The sequence below is a fragment of the Callionymus lyra genome, chromosome 16, assembly GCF_982586985.1.
Source record: "Callionymus lyra chromosome 16, fCalLyr1.hap1.1, whole genome shotgun sequence".
Classification (NCBI taxonomy): domain Eukaryota; kingdom Metazoa; phylum Chordata; class Actinopteri; order Syngnathiformes; family Callionymidae; genus Callionymus; species Callionymus lyra.
In genome coordinates this window covers 18,237,169-18,255,420 of record NC_141833.1, presented here as the reverse complement: position 1 = coordinate 18,255,420, position 18,252 = coordinate 18,237,169, and the positions used below count along the sequence as shown (strand labels likewise).

The following is an 18,252-nucleotide window of genomic DNA, read 5'->3' as shown; positions in this document are numbered from 1 at the left end:
TATTTTGACTGTATCCTCTCGTCCTCAGCGTCATTGTTTTTTTTGCTGCCAAGGACCTAATGAATGCTGCCATCTAGCGGACAGAATTTTAATATATTTTTGTTAATTGTAGATAAGTATATCCAATTGTTTTATTTTATTGATTTGATTTCGACTGTATCCTCTCGTCCTCAGTGTCATTGTTTGTTTTTTTTGCTGCCAAGGACGTAATGAATGCTGCCATCTAGTGGATAGAATTTTAATATATTTTTTGTTAATTGTAAATAAGATTATTTTATTATTTTATTTTATTTTATTGATTTTGACTGTATCCTCTCGTCCTCAGCGTCATTGTTTTTTTTAGCGGCCAAGGACCTAATGAATGCTGCCATCTAGCGGCTGGAAGTTTAATTGCAACACAAATATGTACAAACGGAGTGTGTATTTGTATGTTAATTGTTAATAAAATATTGAATAATATTGGTTTATACACATTTTATTGAAACATAAAACAAAAAAAGTATAACAAGAATAAAATAGGATTTAAAAGAATACAGTGCTGTTGAATATAGAAACAATATCGTTGAAAAATATTGCGACCTAGTGGCCAAAAGTTTAGTTGCAACACAACATTGAACAAACAATGAGAAAATTTACGTTAATAGTTAATTGTAAATGTTATTATTTTATTAAAGGTTAATAGAAATAAAAACCATTGAAGAACTACAATAAGAATACAATATTATTTAAAAGCCAAATAATAAATTAAAATAAAGAAAACTCATACAAGGCTTTTAAATATAGATACGGTGGAAAAAAATCTTGCAATAATTATATTACCATTTTTAAAAAGAAGACATTTTAAGTGCACAATAATTGCATGAATTCTAAAGACATGTACGGACTATTAATGTTTTATGTTCTGAGGATTTTTTTCTTCACTTTTCACTCCAGTCTTTTAGGTCTTTTACGCGTCACAGGTTGTTCAATTGAACGTATACAGCTTTCAACGTCCTTGACACTAAAATAACACTTTATTCTATCCATCAATCCTTCTTAACGAGAATCAGACTCCATGCGAGTAAATATTTGTGCTTCAGAGCAGCTATAAATGATGTCCCTTAACGAAACAGGGTCTTTGTAACAGCCAGAACAATTGGGTGACGGAGGAGCGAGGACATCTGTCAAGAAATAACATTGTTTTTAACTCTTTTTATGTCGTTTAAATTGTTGCACTCAAGGCTCTTTAGGTTTGTTAAGAGCTTTCAAAAACAAATATATTCAATCAAAACCTCGAAAGCCAAGACATTACTTTGACTTTTTAAATCTGTTAATGCTTCACTTGACTTTAATTTAATGTTATTTTAGATGCTTCGCGGAGGTTTAGGGCAATTACTCTAAACATAATAAATCAATCAATGTCTTTTTTAATTTGAAATTGTCAATAAATACACCTCAAACACACGTTTGCATAAATAGTATTAAACACCTTTTAACATGCGTTACTAGATTAAATATTTCAGAAATGTTTACTTAAAAAAAACAATGTTTACTTATTTCATGTATTTGATGAGTATTTATAATACTTAAAATGTCACATATTATCATAACACGTGTTATTTGTGTAATTTAAAGAATAGCTAAAGAACATGAAATAATTCATATAACAAATTGTACTACAAAGTCATTTTTATTAGTGTATTTTCGTCAACTGTTTTTAAAGCGAAGTATATTTAAGCGTTATTAATGTCAAGTATTTGATCTTTTTAAAGGGAATCTTTACAAATATATAGCTTTTTTTTGTATTATAATAAAGGTATACGAGCACCACAATCCACTGAGGGGTTTATATTAACAATAATTAATTACTATATATTAATAAAAAACTTACATTAATTAACTTTAAAGTGAAATCGATATAAGATAAATCGCGTAAGTGATGCGTTCAGGGACCGGTGACTGAGAAGAGCCATTGAAATTAAGTGACACTTTGATATAAGTTAATGTGATTTATTTATTTATTTATTATTAATATTATAAGATCACAGCACCTGAGTCTTCTATTGTTTCATCACAATCCACCACAAAATCACTTTTTAAAAATCCTGCTTCATCTTCACTTGATGCATCATCTCAGAGAAAAAGAAAAGATCTCGTACCATCGGTGTCTTCATCTTGCGTCGCGATGTCTTATCGCTCCGGGGGTCCAGCTCCAGTCATGGTCCGGTCCCGGCACCGGCAGGTCCACTTTAAGATCCTCTCATCTGAGCTCCAGCCTTGAGACTGAGAACCAGAACCGAGATCTGCCTCCACTCATAGCGGAGCAGAGGAGGACTCTCGCGTCCGCCGGGTCCTAACGCCCGCCGCGTCCAGAGAGGAGGAGGAGAATCAGAGGAAATAAAATGTATTATTTATAAATACATTTATTAAAATATGATGATTTATACTGTGGGAAATGATGTTTAAAATATGATAGCAAGCGGTGACGTCATTATAATTTCAAAATAAATGAACAGAAACCAATAATAAATGTAAAAAAACAGAGAAAAATAATAACACTGATCATTTTTTGCAAGAATAAAATACAATTTAAACAATAAATACCTATATATAACATGTATATAACTGTGGATTTAAAATAAAAAACAGCAGAAGAAATTGGGACTTTAATGCTTTTATGGAACAAAAAGCAAAAGTATATTTAAAACAAATCTGTCTGAAACAATATTAATAAATATTTGAAAAAGTCATAAAATAATATATAAAAAGAAGAACGCACGAAGAGATTATACCTTTTGTAAGATTTGAAAGAGAAATTTCATTCTCATTAAATCGAACATGATCGCAAATGTTTTTTATTTAACACAATTATCAAAAAGGATCATCTTTGGATTTTGGATTAACAACATGACGATGCATTAATACATATTTATATTTAATGTATGCGTACTACTGCAGAAATGACAATTTAAGATTCGACATACGTTGACAAAACGTTCTAAAATTATTCAATCACACACTCGTCTCCCTTTTTTCATTTCTCTGATCAGAAGAATTAACTCAATCTCAATCAAAATATTTTTGACACGGATTTTTAAAAGAAGCCATTAGTATATGGAAGTTAATCAGTGGCATCGGAATATTGAATGTTTCATTTAAAATGTGAAACTTTTAACCATTTGAATAATTGAATTGAATCATTTTAATATATTGTTTATAAATCCAATAATAAAAAAGTAATATTGAAAGGTTGATAAAATACAATTGAATCAAAAAAAAAAATCGAAATTAAAACGAACACATAGAAATCAATGTTGTAATTCCAATGATTACACAATAAAAAATGTAAATAGCATAATTTTTCATTTGTAGCCTTTTCAAATTCAATATATAAATGTTGGTATATTAGTGACACCAGACATTACCAACAGAGTACCGAGCTACTGGATCCAACTTTCAGCCAATCATACGATGCAATAATGATCACATGATCAAGTAGCTCTTTTGGTATCGTCTGGTGTCACCAACATTTATTTTATATTGAATTTAAAAGACTATGTATTAAAAAACTATTAATTGATTTAAATATTGTTCCCGAATTCCTCTATATTTTTCAACCTTTAACAGTATTTATACCAAAGGATTTTTTTGTTGATGTCTGAAAGGATAAACCCACAGAGAATAATGACGACCATTTTGATGCTTGTAAATAAAAAAACTTTTGTGCTCGTCATTGACTCTCATGTTCAAGGTCGTACATAGATTGTCTGTCGTTGTCTATACTTTTATTCACCAGCAAAGCTGTATCTGATAAAACTGACTTGTATGTGCACGATTATTTTTGTCAAAAAAAAATACTTTGATTAAAAAAATAATAATAATTAAGATGAATGCATGGCGTAGATTAAAGTGCACAGATGTTTTAAAAGTATAAAATACAGAGAAAGAATGGAAGGATTTAAAGGGTGGCGTAATAAACTTCCCGGAAATAATATATTAAACACAGATTTTAAAGAAAAACATTCATGGAACTTAGACTGATGATTGACCAATCAAACACTGAGATTTCCTTCCTTGTCTGGTGGCCTGACTGGTGTCCAGCCAATAGAATCCATTTATGACGGTCATGTGATTGCTTTAGCTATCACCGTGCACAAGCTAGCTAACGGCAACATTGAGGAAATGTAGAAAATCGAGGAAAACGGACGTAATTCGACTTTAAATCGCAGGTATGTTGAGTGTTTTCGTTTTTTTTAACTAACAATGTCACTTATCTATGGCGTGTTTTGAGCGTTTTTGAAAACATGGAAAAACTAGCGACTTTGTTCAAATGGAGCACCTGCTGTGTGTGACCAGATGGCGCTTCTAAAGTCACAAGTTCAGGATTTTAAACGTTTAAAAACTACAAATGAAAAATAATCTTCACAAAGACATGAATATAATACGTTGTGCCTTCTTGTCTCAGCTCTTCTCCGGATGAAAGCTCCTTTTGTTCTCTCGTGAATTCTATTTCTAATGATTTGGAAAGTTCAGGGAAGGATCAGGAGTGAAACTTTTTTTGGCTCCTACTATTCTTACTTCGGCATTTATTAGCCCTTGAGCAAGACAGGATCGGAGTGAATCTTTCACTTTTGACATTGCCTTTGTCTTTCTGCCAGAGCTTCGTCTTAAGTTCTACAACAAGTTACGTCGTAAATCAACATTGGTCTGTGAGACAACTTTCTTATCCTCTGGGAAAAACTAATGGAAATATTTTGAAACAACTGACAAAATGTTTGTGGCATATAGTGTAGGGATGAAGCATAGCAACATAGCGTACCAATGAAATATAGGTAGATAGAACTTTATTAATCTGTTTAGCAACTTTATTAAATTGTTTAGCAACACAGTGTAGCGACAAAGCTTAGAAACATAGCGTAGCAATGAAATATAGCAACACAGTGTAGCGACGAAGCTTAGCAACATAGCATAGCAATGAAATATAGCAACACAGTGTAGCGACGAAGCGTAGCGACACAGCGTAGCGACACAGCGTAGCGACGAAGCGTAGCAACACACCATAGCAAGGAAGCATAGCAACGAAGCATAGCAATGAAATATAGCAACACAGCGTTGGGACAAAGCTTAGTAACATAGCGTAGCAATGAAATAAAGCAACACAGCTTAGCGACAAACATAACAAAATAGCATAGCGATAAAGCATAGCAACATAGTGTAGAGATGTAACATGGCAACACAGCATAGCGCTGAAGCATAGGAATATAGCGTAACGATAAAATATTGCAACACTGTGAAGTGACGAAGCATAGCAACACATCTTAGCACTGAAGCATAGGAAGATAGAGTAGAAATGAAATATAGCAACACTGTGAAGCGACGAAACATAGCGACATAGCGTAATGACGAAGCATAGCAAAATAGTGTAGCAATGAAATATAGCAACATAGCATAGCGACGAAGCATAGCAACACAGCGTAGCGACGAAGCATAGCAGCATAGCATAGCGATGAAGCATAGCAACATAATGCGGTGATGAAGCATAGCAACATAATGTAGCGACGAAGCATAGCAACGTAGCGTAGCGACGAAGCATAACAAGATAGCGTAGTGATGAAGCATAGCAACACGGAGTAATGACCAATCCTAGTAAGATAGCCTTGCAATCAGATATAGCAACACAGTGAAGAATCCCAGTAACCAAGCGTTGTGATGAAGAATAGAAACAAAGTAACAAATCATAGCAACGAATCATAGCAACATAGCGGTGTGACGTAGCATGGCAACATAGCATAGTGACACACAATAGAGAAGTTGTGCGACGAAGCACGGCATAGCACAAAAGCATAGCAGCATAGCTTAGCGAAGAAGCATAGCAACACCTCAAGGAAACATTGCTGTAAATGACAACACATCCGTGTTAAATTACGATACGTAACAACGTGAAACGAATCTGCCACAAGTTACGAATTTTATCAGAAATAAAAGATAAAAGAGAAGAAACGAAACACCTTTCTCCAGCAACTTCTGCTGTTATTTTATTTTATTTAGTTTGTTTTTAGATAAACATATTTACGTCTCAAACTATATCATTGTCAGAGCGTCTCTAGTACTGCTGCGAGGGAACATGTGGAGCGATGAGTAGCGTTTGTTCGACATCACAATAGACGCTGAACCTCTCACGACAGAAGATTATGAGTCTGGAGTGCTTTGTGCTTCACCCACATTACCAGTGAGATTGTGTGTAATCTGCTTATGGAAACTCTCTTCCACACCAGACTTCCTGGTAGCAATAATCCACGCCGACGTGAGCGATCGCACACATGGCCAGACGGAAACACAAGATCCTGACAGGATGTTTTTACGTCTCGCCGCAGAGAGAGTCGGGAGTGTTTTCATTCAAGTCACGAGTGGAGTCAAAAGTCAGAGGAAAACATCATGATTCTTGTGGAACGTACCTGAGATGTTTGCTGAATCCATGCAGTTCATGTTTAGGAAGGAGGTCACGAAACACTGAGAGTTGGTCTCAGGTCAAGTGACTTGAGGAATAAGAAGTTACTGGAAGATTGTGTCCATTGTTCGTTTGATTCTTTAGGTTTTCTTTGAACCATGTATGAGAAGGAAATTCTTCAATATTAACGACACATTTTTTAAAAGCTTTACAAGATCACGAAACTGTTGAAATATATTTGAGTCGAAACAATTCCATGATGGTTTAAGTCTATGATAAATCCACTATGAGGGACTAAAGTCTACAACAAGAGACTAAAGTCCACAACAAAAGATTATAGCTCACAACGAGAGACTAAAGTCTACAACAAGAGACTGAAATCCACTATGAGAGACTGAAGTCTACAACAAGAGACTGAAGTCTACAACAAGAGACTGAAATCCACTATGAGAGACTGAAGTCCACAACGAGAGACTGAAGTCTACAACAAGAGACTGAAGCCCACAACGAGAGACTAAAGTCCACAATGAGAGACTGAAGTCCACAACGAGAGACTGAAGTCCACAAAGAGAGACTGAAGTCCACAAAGAGAGACTGAAGTCTACAACAAGAGACTGAAGTCTACAACAAGAGACTGAAATCCACTATGAGAGACTAAAGTCCACAATGAGAGACTAAAGTCCACAACAAAAGATTAAAGCTCACAACGAGAGACTAAAGTCTACAACAAGAGACTGAAATCCACTATGAGAGACTGAAGTCCACAACGAGAGACTGAAGTCTACAACAAGAGACTGAAGCCCACAACGAGAGACTAAAGTCCACAATGAGAGACTGAAGTCCACAACGAGAGACTGAAGTCCACAAAGAGAGACTGAAGTCCACAAAGAGAGACTAAAGTCCTCAACAAGAGACTGAAGTCTACAAGGAGAGACTGAAGTCCACAACGAGAGACTGAAGTCCACAACGAGAGACTGAAGTCCACAAACAGAGACTGAAGTCCACAACGATAGATTGAAGTCCACAACGAGAGACTAAAGTCCACAATGAGAGACTGAAGTCCACAAAGAGAGACTGAAGCCCACAACGAGAGACTAAAGTCCACAATGAGAGACTGAAGTCCACAACGAGAGACTGAAGTCCACAAAGAGAGACTGAAGTCCACAAAGAGAGACTGAAGTCTACAACAAGAGACTGAAGTCTACAACAAGAGACTGAAATCCACTATGAGAGACTAAAGTCCACAATGAGAGACTAAAGTCCACAACAAAAGATTAAAGCTCACAACGAGAGACTAAAGTCTACAACAAGAGACTGAAATCCACTATGAGAGACTGAAGTCCACAACAAGAGACTGAAGTCTACAACAAGAGACTGAAGCCCACAACGAGAGACTAAAGTCCACAATGAGAGACTGAAGTCCACAACGAGAGACTGAAGTCCACAAAGAGAGACTGAAGTCCACAAAGAGAGACTAAAGTCCTCAACAAGAGACTGAAGTCTACAAGGAGAGACTGAAGTCCACAACGAGAGACTGAAGTCCACAACGAGAGACTGAAGTCCACAAACAGAGACTGAAGTCCACAACGATAGATTGAAGTCCACAACGAGAGACTGAAGTCCACAATGAGAGACTGAAGTCCACAAGGAGAGACTGAAGTCCAAAAAGAGAGACTGAAGTCCTCCACGAAAAACTGAAGTCCACAAAGAGAGGCTGAAGTCCACAACGATAGACTGAAGTCCACAACGATAGACTGAAGTCCACAACGAGAGACTGAAGTCCAAAAAGAGAGACTAAAGTCCACAACAAGAGGCTAAAGACCACAACGAGAGACTAAAGTCCACAACAATAGACTAAAGACCACAACGAGAGACTAAAGTCCACAACAAGAAACTAAAGACCACAACGAGAGACTGAAGTCTACAACGAAAGACTAAACACTGAGACAAAAGACACTAACACAATTAGATAAAGATTCGACAACAGACTAAAGTTGTCGCCGAAGTAAACCTGATGAACAACTAAATAAGTTGTCATAAGACTATCGCACAATAAAAAAAACAGTAAAAGACACAAAAGTAACACAAAGAGTCACTTAAGAAGTTAGTAGAACTTAAGAAACAAATGGTAAAAGTTCCTCAAAACAACTGTGACTCGACCACTTTTGTTAAATAGCATGTTGTGTTACATTTTTCTCCCGCGTTGGTCGAGGTCCATGAACAGACTTTGGCATTCATCTCGTAAACAAATGTTGTGGGTCCATATCGATCGGACATTTCTCTCCTGGAGGGAAAATCTCGGTGATAAATCCGACTCCTGATCTCCTTAGTTGAACTCTCGAGAGCTTTAAAAGCAAACATAACCTGATTTGTATGTTTGTGTTATCTCGCAGGGGGGGGAACGAGCTCTAAAGTGAGACGAAGGTTCATTGGGAAACAAACCGTCGACATGGAAACCATTTCTTTTTAATGGTAAACTTTTATTGTGAGTCCCTCGGCGGCGGCGCAGAGACGAGCTGCTGACTCATCCCACAGAGGACATGAGCTCAGAACCATGTAAACAGCGTTATTTAGGAGAAGACATAAAGAAGATATAATCACCCACACAGATGAGTATTGTGTACTTGAAGGGTTATTATGGGACGGAGAAATACCACCTGAGTTACCTTCATGCATATTGCATGAGTCGCTGAAAGACGAGGAAGGAAAATCGCTGCTAAAGTAATTCTGGTTAGACTTACGGTCGCTCTGGCGATGGCATTCGTGAGGGACTCAAACTGAATCTTGTACAGCTATTAAGCCAGGAAGTGATATTCTGTCAGTCTGTTTGGATTTACAGCAGTGATACGCAAGATTGATACGTTCTTGACTTCAGGCTTTTGTTGTGGACTTGAGTCTCTTGTTGTTGACTTCAGTCTCTCGTTGTGGACTTCAGTCTCTCGTTGTGGACTTCGGTCTCTCGTTGTGGACTTCAGTCTCTCGTTGTGGACTTCAGTCTCGTTGTGGACTTCGGTCTCTCGTTGTGGACTTCGGTCTCTTGTTGTGGACTTTAATCTCTCGTTGTGGACTTCAGTCTCTCGTTGTGGACTTCAGTCTCTTGTTATAGACTTTAGTCTCTTGTTGTGGACTTCAGTCTCTCGTTGTGGACTTCAGTCTCTTGTTGTAGACTTTAGTCTCTTTTTGTGGCCTTCAGTCTCTCGTTGTGGACTTCAGTCTCTTGTTGTAGACTTTAGTCTCTTGTTGTGGACTTCAGTCTCTCGTTGTGGACTTCAGTCTCTTGTTGTGGACTTCAGTCTCTCGTTGTGTACTTCGGTCTCTCGTTGTGGACTTCGGTCTCTTGTTGTGGCCTTCAGTCTCTCGTTGTGGACTTCAGTCTCTTGTTGTAGACTTTAGTCTCTTGTTGTGGACTTCAGTCTCTCGTTGTGGACTTCAGTCTCTTGTTGTGGACTTCAGTCTCTCGTTGTGGACTTCGGTCTCTCGTTGTGGACTTCGGTCTCTTGTTGTGGACTTTAGTCTCTCGTTGTGGACTTCAGTCTCTCGTTGTGGACTTCAGTCTCTTGTTGTAGACTTTAGTCTCTTGTTGTGGACTTCAGTCTCTCGTTGTGGACTTCAGTCTCTTGCTGTAGACTTTAGTCTCTTGTTGTGGACTTCAGTCTCTCGTTGTGGACTTCAGTCTCTTGTTGTGGCCTTCAGTCTCTCGTTGTGGACTTCAGTCTCTTGTTGTAGACTTTAGTCTCTTGTTGTGGACTTCAGTCTCTCGTTGTGGACTTCAGTCTCTTGTTGTGGACTTCAGTCTCTCGTTGTGGACTTCGGTCTCTCGTTGTGGACTTCGGTCTCTTGTTGTGGACTTTAGTCTCTCGTTGTGGACTTCAGTCTCTCGTTGTGGACTTCAGTCTCTTGTTGTAGACTTTAGTCTCTTGTTGTGGACTTCAGTCTCTCGTTGTGGACTTCAGTCTCTTGCTGTAGACTTTAGTCTCTTGTTGTGGACTTCAGTCTCTCGTTGTGGACTTCAGTCTCTTGTTGTGGACTTTAGTCTCTTGTTGTGGACTTCAGTCTCTTGTTGTAGACTTCGGTCTCTAGTTTTGGACTTTAGTCTCTCGTAATGAACTTCAGTCTCTTGTTGTGGACTTAAGTTTCTCGTTGTGGACTTCAGTCTCTTGTTGTTGCCTTAAGTCTCTCGTTGTGGACTTCAATCTCTCGTTGTGTACTTCAGTCTCTTGTAATTTGTTTTCTGGCTCCCCCTTGGTATCAGATCAGTGTAAATGCAGTCGAAAGTCAAAAAAGAGAGACTGAAGTTCAAAAAGAGAGACTGAAGTCCACAAAGAGAGACTGAAGTCCACAACGAGAGACTGAAGTCCACAAGAAGAGACTGAAGTCCACAAGAAGAGACTGAAGTCCACAAGAAGAGACTGAAGTCCACAACGAGAAACTGAAGTCCACAAAGAGAGACTGAAGTCCACAAAGAGAGACTGAAGTCCACAACGAGAGACTGAAGTCCACAACGAGAGACTGAAGTCCACAAGAAGAGACTGAAGTCCACAAGAAGAGACTGAAGTCCACAAGAAGAGACTGAAGTCCACAACGAGAAACTGAAGTCCACAACGAGAGACTGAAGTCCACAACGAGAGACTGAAGTCCACAACGAGAGACTGAAGTCCACAAAGAGAGACTGAAGTCCACAAAGAGAGACTGAAGTCCACAACAAGAGACTGAAGTCCACAACGAGAGACTGAAGTCCACAACAAGAGACTGAAGTCCACAAAGAGAGACTGGAGTCCACAACAAGAGACTGAAGTCCAAAGAGAGAGACTGATGTCCACACACATGTACTTCAGAAGACACAACGAGGTCGAGGAATCCTCCACAGACCTACATTACGGACTGACTTACGCTGTATTTGTTTTTAAATTGGCTTGTGTTCGGTCGACATCACCTTGTTTGTTCTGGCTTGGCTCGCTCGGAACATGACGGAGCAGGTACTAAAATAGTATCTGGCCTGACCTACTATGCTTGAGTGGGTCGAGTCGAGCCCTTAGGGCAGGGGTGGGAAATTAAATTTCCTCTGGGGCCACATCATATACTGTGACCGTTGTGAGGGGCCGTCAATCCAAAGGAGAGGAGCGAAGAGCTAAAATATGACAGAAAAACTTTGAAAAAACAAAAGTAAGATTAGTAAATTAATAAATATCAGCATAAAACAAACCTGGCTATGTCAAAATACTTTTATAAACCTTTTATGTAAAAGAAACTGATGGGAAAATAACTTATTTCTCTAAATATGATGTCAATAATTTCGATTGGCAAGACATTTTCATAAAAGTAAAAACTAGAAAATCAGAAATGGAAAAAAATATATATATATATTTAGAGTTAATACAATAATAAACACAATATGAAATTGTAAGCTGTCGGAAATAATGTCTATGTTCTACTCTGACATCTTGAGGGCCACATGTGGCAGATTATCTCACAGTGACCTTGATATTCCTTCTATGAAATTGAGTTTTCTGGAGAGAGGGAAGTCTCTCTTTTGGAGATAATCTTTGGAACATTTTCACGAGTACTGTTCCTAGAGTCGCTTCGAATTGTTGACTTTAAGGGTCACATCCTCTGGCATGTTAGGGATCACTGCTAATATTTCAACTGTAGTGACGCCATCGACGGTCGACTTTTATTCCCAGAAGGATTGTTTATGGAAGTCAACGATATTTCGCGGCGAGTCGCTAGCTCCGTTAGCATCAAGGCCACACGTCACATATATATACGAGGATTGAAAACACGAGCGACGGCGTCACGTGATCGACGTTTTTTACGACGCCCCGGCAAAAGCACGAGCGGCTTCGCCACCTGCTTATCGGGCGACGCAGGCCGTTACACGGCTGGTCGTCTCCGGTCCTCGCAGGGATGGCAGATCTTTTTTTTATGGTCCCTCTAATTCCTGTGCACCTGCGATTTACGAGCCGGAGCTGCTCCCGCGGGCGTCGCTGCGCTCAGACCTTGACAAGAGGATCTCGCTGACTTTTTGTCCTTTCCATAATTAGAGAGTACATCCAACTCACCCTGTTCATTACCCCCGAGCTGGTGACGTATGACGGGGGGCTGGACGCCCCTCACGGGTGGACGAGCAACAGGATAGGAAGTGAAGGCAATATATATACATATATATATGTATATTTATGATCGATAATAACATGATGTGGATGGACAAACATACAAGCAATAGATCACATATTGTAAAGAATCTGATGATACGATACGTATCACGATACAGCGGCAACGATACCACGTATTGTGATACTGTAGGATATAGTCGTAGTATTGTCGAGTACTTGACTCTGGTGTTGCTGAATTTACAGACCACAAGACTCTTGATGAAGTCGTAACTGCTTTCATTAGCTTTAAAAGCAGCTAGAGTCCACCGTATCCTCTCGTCCTCAGTCAGTCTTCAGTGATTTAATTTGTTTTGAAACCAAAATATGTCCAAACATCCTCTTTAAAAGCTGTTTTTATTCTGATATATTGCGATAGTGTAGTAACAAGTATATATGTGTAGTATTGTCGAGTACTTAACTCTGGTGTTGTCAGAATTTACAGACCACATGACTCTTGATGAAGTCGTAACTGCTTTCATTTGTTTTCAAACCAAAATATGTCCAAACATCCGCTTTAAAAGCTCATGGAGTCGACTGTATCCTCTTGTCCTCAGTCATCACCAGGATCTCGTTGGATTTCATTGTTTCTAATTAATAAACACGCTTTTTCTTCCTTTTGGTGAATATTTTTTATTCTTGCAATTAACGATGTGTTTCATGGTACAGGGACAACCAAACGATATATTCTGATATATTGCGATACTGTAGTAACAAGGATATATGTGTAGTATTGTCCAGTACTTAACTCTGGTGTTGTCAGAATTTACAGACCACATGACTCTTGATGAAGTCGTAACTGCTTTCATTTGTTTTCAAACCAAAATATGTCCAAACATCCGCTTTAAAAGCTCATGGAGTCGACTGTATCCTCTTGTCCTCAGTCATCACCAGGATCTCGTTGGATTTCATTGTTTCTAATTAATAAACACGCTTTTTCTTCCTTTTGGTGAATATTTTTTATTCTTGCAATTAACGATGTGTTTCATGGTACAGGGACAACCAAACGATATATTCTGATATATTGCGATACTGTAGTAACAAGGATATATGTGTAGTATTGTCCAGTACTTAACTCTGGTGTTGTCAGAATTTACAGACCACATGACTCTTGACGAAGTCGTAACTGCTTTCATTTGTTTTCAAACCAAAATATGTCCAAACATCCGCTTTAAAAGCTCATGGAGTCGACTGTATCCTCTTGTCCTCAGTCATCACCAGGATCTCATTGGATTTCATTTTTTCTAATTAATAAAAACGCTTTTTCTTCCTTTTGGTGAATATTTTTTATTCTTGCAATTAACGATGTGTTTCATGGTACAGGGACAACCAAACGATATATTCTGATATATCGCGATACTGTAGTAACAAGTATATATGTGGAGTATTGTCGAGTACTTGACTCTGGTGTTGCTGAATTTACAGACCACATGTCTCTTGACGAAGTTGTACCTGATTTCAATAGTTTGCAAACCAAAATATGTCCAAACATCCGCTTTAAAAGCTGCTGGAGTCCAATGTATCCTCTCGTCCTCAGTCATCACCAGGGTCTCGTTGGATTTCATTGTTTCTAATTAATAAAAAAGCTTTTTCTTCCTTTTGGTGAATATTTTTTATTCTTGCAATTAACAATGTGTTTCATGGTACAGGGACAACCAAACGATATATTCTGATATATTGCGATACTGTAGTATCAAGGTTATATTCGTAGTATTGTCGAGTACTTGACTCTGCTGTTGCTGAATTTACGGACCACATGTCTCTTGATGAAGTTGTAACTGCTTTTATTTGTTTTCAAACCAAAATATGTCCAAACATCAGCTTTAAAAGCTGCTGGAGTCACTGTATCCTCTCGTCCTCAGTCATCACCAGGATCACATTGGATTGTATTCTTTCTAATTAATAAAAATGCTTTTTCTTCCTTTTGGTGAATATTTTTTACTCTTGTTATTAACAATGTGTATTGTCAAGAATCTGATGATGCATATCATGATTCAGAGGCAACGATACGATGAATTATGATAGTGTAGTAACAAGTATATATGTGTAGTATTGTCCAGTACTTGACTCTGGTGTTGTAGTATTTACAGACCACATGACTCTTGATGAAGTCGTAACTGCTTTCATTTGTTTTCAAACCAAAATATGTCCAAACATATGCTTTAAAAACTGCTGGAGTCACTGTATCCTCTCGTCCTCAGTCATCGCCGGTATCTCGCCGGATTTCATTTTTCCTTTAGCTGCGGAGGATGTAATGACTGCTGCCATCTAGTGGCCAGAAGTTTAATTGAAACATAAAAATGAACAAATGCTTGTTCATTGTACATTTAAAAAAATATATATGTATATTTTAGACACAATGTATTAAAATATAATACATAAAGAACTTTAAGGATATATTTTAATTTGAAACCCAAAAAGTATTGTAACAAGTGTGTTTTCCGCGTCGAAAAATAGTGCATCAATAACTTCTTACACCCCTAGTTGATTTTTTTCTTTCCTTCTCGATGAATTTATTTTCTCGTGGCAGTATCTGAGTCAAAGATCCACTGGTTTAAGTGAGACATGTTTCACAGATGGATCCATAAATCATCTTCAAGTACTCGCTGGGGGTCCGGGGCGAGGGGAGAGGGGGGAACCCTGGAGGTATCACCACCAAAGCAGCTCTCTCAGCACGAAAACCCATCTCACCCAGCGAGCCGGGGCCTCACGCAGCAGCCGGGCCTCCTCCGGTGCCCCTCCAGTCATCCCTGAAACTAGATTCCCTCCTCCATCATGCCTGAGGGAACAATTTAATTAAAGTCCAGCGTGGAGCGCGAGGACACGCCGCCGCCACTTCCTGTCGAGAGTCCACCGATACGACATAAATCTCCCTCGATACGACTGTAAGCGAACGGATTGTTGTGTAATCTGCTGCGTGGGAAAAAAAAAAAAATCTTCCATTAACGCCGCGTTGAGAATGAAGACTTAACTCGGAAGCTTCACTCACGTCCGGCGTCTATTGTCGCCCTCCGAGACCCTCCAGCGCCTCCAGTTGTTACGGAGAAATGTTTAATTATTGTGTTGTTTTTTTATTGTGAGTCGCTCGGAGCTTGTTATCTCGTGCCTGGTGATGAGGGAGGAAAGTGGAGTCCTGGACCTACATAAGTGCACGTGTGTGCGAGACTATTTTTGGACATGTGTTGTGTGCTCACACAGCATGTTTGTGTGTGTGTGTGGCGCACAGATGTTTGTGTACTTTGTGGGTCTGTTCTTTAAACTGAACATTTGTGTGTGTACTGAAGTGTGTCTTTGTTGTTTGTCTTGAATTTTCTTCTTATTACTGTATGTTTGTTCAAGCGTGTTTTTGTGTTTTCCCATGTATTATTGTGTTTATCTTGTGTGTTATTAGTATGCAACTGTATCTTATTTTGAGTTTTTGAATTGAATCTTAGCCTTTTTTTTTGTTTTTTTCCATCTCATCATTTGTTTTTCCTTCCACTTGTCCATCAGTTTTTTCCTTTCATCTTTCTATCCGTCCTTCCAACTGTCTATCTGTCCATCCTTCTGTTGTGTTGTCCATCTACTTGTTTTTTGACTTAAAGGTTCTTTCTTTGTTGTTGTTTTTTGTTTGTGTTGAAGCGTTTTTTTAAATGTACTTGTGTAATGTTTTGTTTGAAAGTGTGTGTAAGTGAAAGTATATTTTTGGGAGGGTTATCTGAGTTTAAATAAGTATATTTTTGTGTTTTTTTAGAGGGTTATCTGAGTTAAAATAAGTATATTTTTGTGTTTTTTTAGAGGGTTATCTGAGTTTAAATAAGTAGATTTTTGTGTTTGTTATTACATGTTGACCTAGGCCTGTGCGTTTTACCGGTTTGTACCGAAAACCGGTAAAACGCCCAGGGGGGCAACTTGTGTTTCAGTCGGGGGGACCCATTTCACTGCTGCACACCAACAACACAGCGTCTATAGAGGAACGTTTTGAGCCTAGAACGACTGTTAGCGAAAGCTCACGTTGTTGCCTCAGAGGAGCTAACAAGAAGGAGCCACGTTCGTGGAAGTTCTTTGGTTTTAAAAGGTCGAACACGGACCAAACAACCTTCTTTTGCAAATGCTGTGGCACTAAAGTGGGAGCCGGGGGCGGAAACACTAGCAATTTGCTTCACCACCTTAGCCCGAAAACACATTTTTAGAGTTTTTAGAGTTTCCTCCACGTACACAGTTCAATCTGCAAGTAGAAAACGTCTGATTGCTAAAAGGACTTCAAGGATGAGAACAAAAGAATATGGTTCGTGTAAATACTGTAGATGATAATGATGGTTAACTGCACTAACTATGTCCAAAAATATGTTGTATTTCGACAAAAATCATTCTCATTCTCATCTTTGAACTTAAATACCGACGCCATACTTTGAAGGGCTCGTGCTTGTACCCGTGTCTGGACATGAATTAAAACACGATACAGTTCTTATGACAGTAGAATGAAATATTTAAAGCCAAACAACCGCAGGATTGTTTTTCTTATCAGAAGAAAATGTGTAAAAAAACAGATTGTTACTGATATACCCACTGATATAACACTTTAGGATATTCTGCAACCATTTATTTCAAAAGACTAGTACATAAGAATAATTTTGAATACTCTGAATTCCTGTAAAAACACTTTCAAATCAGGGAGAAACAGATAATGACGAAATTTGTTTAAAATTGTTCATCAAATCAGTAAATCGGATTGTCACTGATTACCCAATAGGTTTGTGTCATTATGACCTTGAGGTTTTGTGTTTGACCTCATGCCTTGTCGTTCTTGAAGCAAATTCAAGTGTTTGTGTGAGTTTTTATTACACAATTATAATGGATTAGTTTGTGCTTTAAAGCGTGATTCGTTTGTCATTTTTTTGTGCGCCCTTGCTTTATTTGTTTGTGTAAGTGGTGTTTGTGTTCAAAAGTGTCACTCGAAATCTTCCCCGACATTTCAGAGTAAGACAAACGCCAAGGACTTGTGTGGTTCCTCTAGCTTCTCTCCCACCTCTTCAAATGACAGTAATACAACATCCTCTTAATGCCGCAGCCATTAGCGCGTCCATCTCATCCCAACTAATGGAAACTCCCATTTTCTGCTTCTCTGGAAGAGGCACTTTAACGCCGCGCCTCCTCCATTTTTTTTTCTTCTCATCGAAAGCGACAGCGAACTGGAAATAAAATCCTCCCGCCCTGATGGCGAGATTGCAGCTAATGTCGGGAGGTAATTTCCACTCCTTTTTTTTTCGCCGCCACCGGCGCCGACCCGGGCAACACTGGGCCCCGGAGATTGAAGGCGAAGATAAATGAATCCCCTCGACTCGGAAGGAGGATCCGGACACGGCCTCGGCTCCGGCGGAGACAGAAAAAATGGTTAATTAACTTCGTGGAGATCCTGGTTGTTTTGTCTGATTCCTCGACGTGACTCTGTGCCAGTTTCTCAGCCGGTCTTGACGCCGGTCCTGACACCGTCTTGACGCCGGGGTCTCTGCTGGATCCACGGCATGAATATTCCGAGCTTCGACGAGGCTGATATAAATGCACGGTCTCTCGCCGAGGCGGCCCTGGGGGGACTCGTACCCGTCCGTCCTGACAGGAGGACCTGAGTCGAGGGAGGGGGAAAGTGGGACGGGAGCGAGGAAAAGATTTTCGTGGGGGGTGGGGGGGCGGAGGACG

General features: G+C 39.0%; 1 protein-coding gene across 1 annotated transcript in view; it reads right to left on the bottom strand.

Annotated features, from left to right (window-relative positions):
* st6galnac5a (ST6 (alpha-N-acetyl-neuraminyl-2,3-beta-galactosyl-1,3)-N-acetylgalactosaminide alpha-2,6-sialyltransferase 5a) overlaps positions 1-2,249 on the bottom strand; it is a 58,548-nt gene extending 56,299 nt beyond the window's left edge. Inside the window, exon 1 of the mRNA XM_087810917.1 lies at positions 2,139-2,249. Coding sequence (XP_087667043.1) covers positions 2,139-2,153 — 15 coding nt within the window. The 5' untranslated portion in view covers positions 2,154-2,249. The remainder of the gene's footprint in view (positions 1-2,138) is intronic.
* Between the last annotated feature and the right edge of the window lie 16,003 nt (positions 2,250-18,252).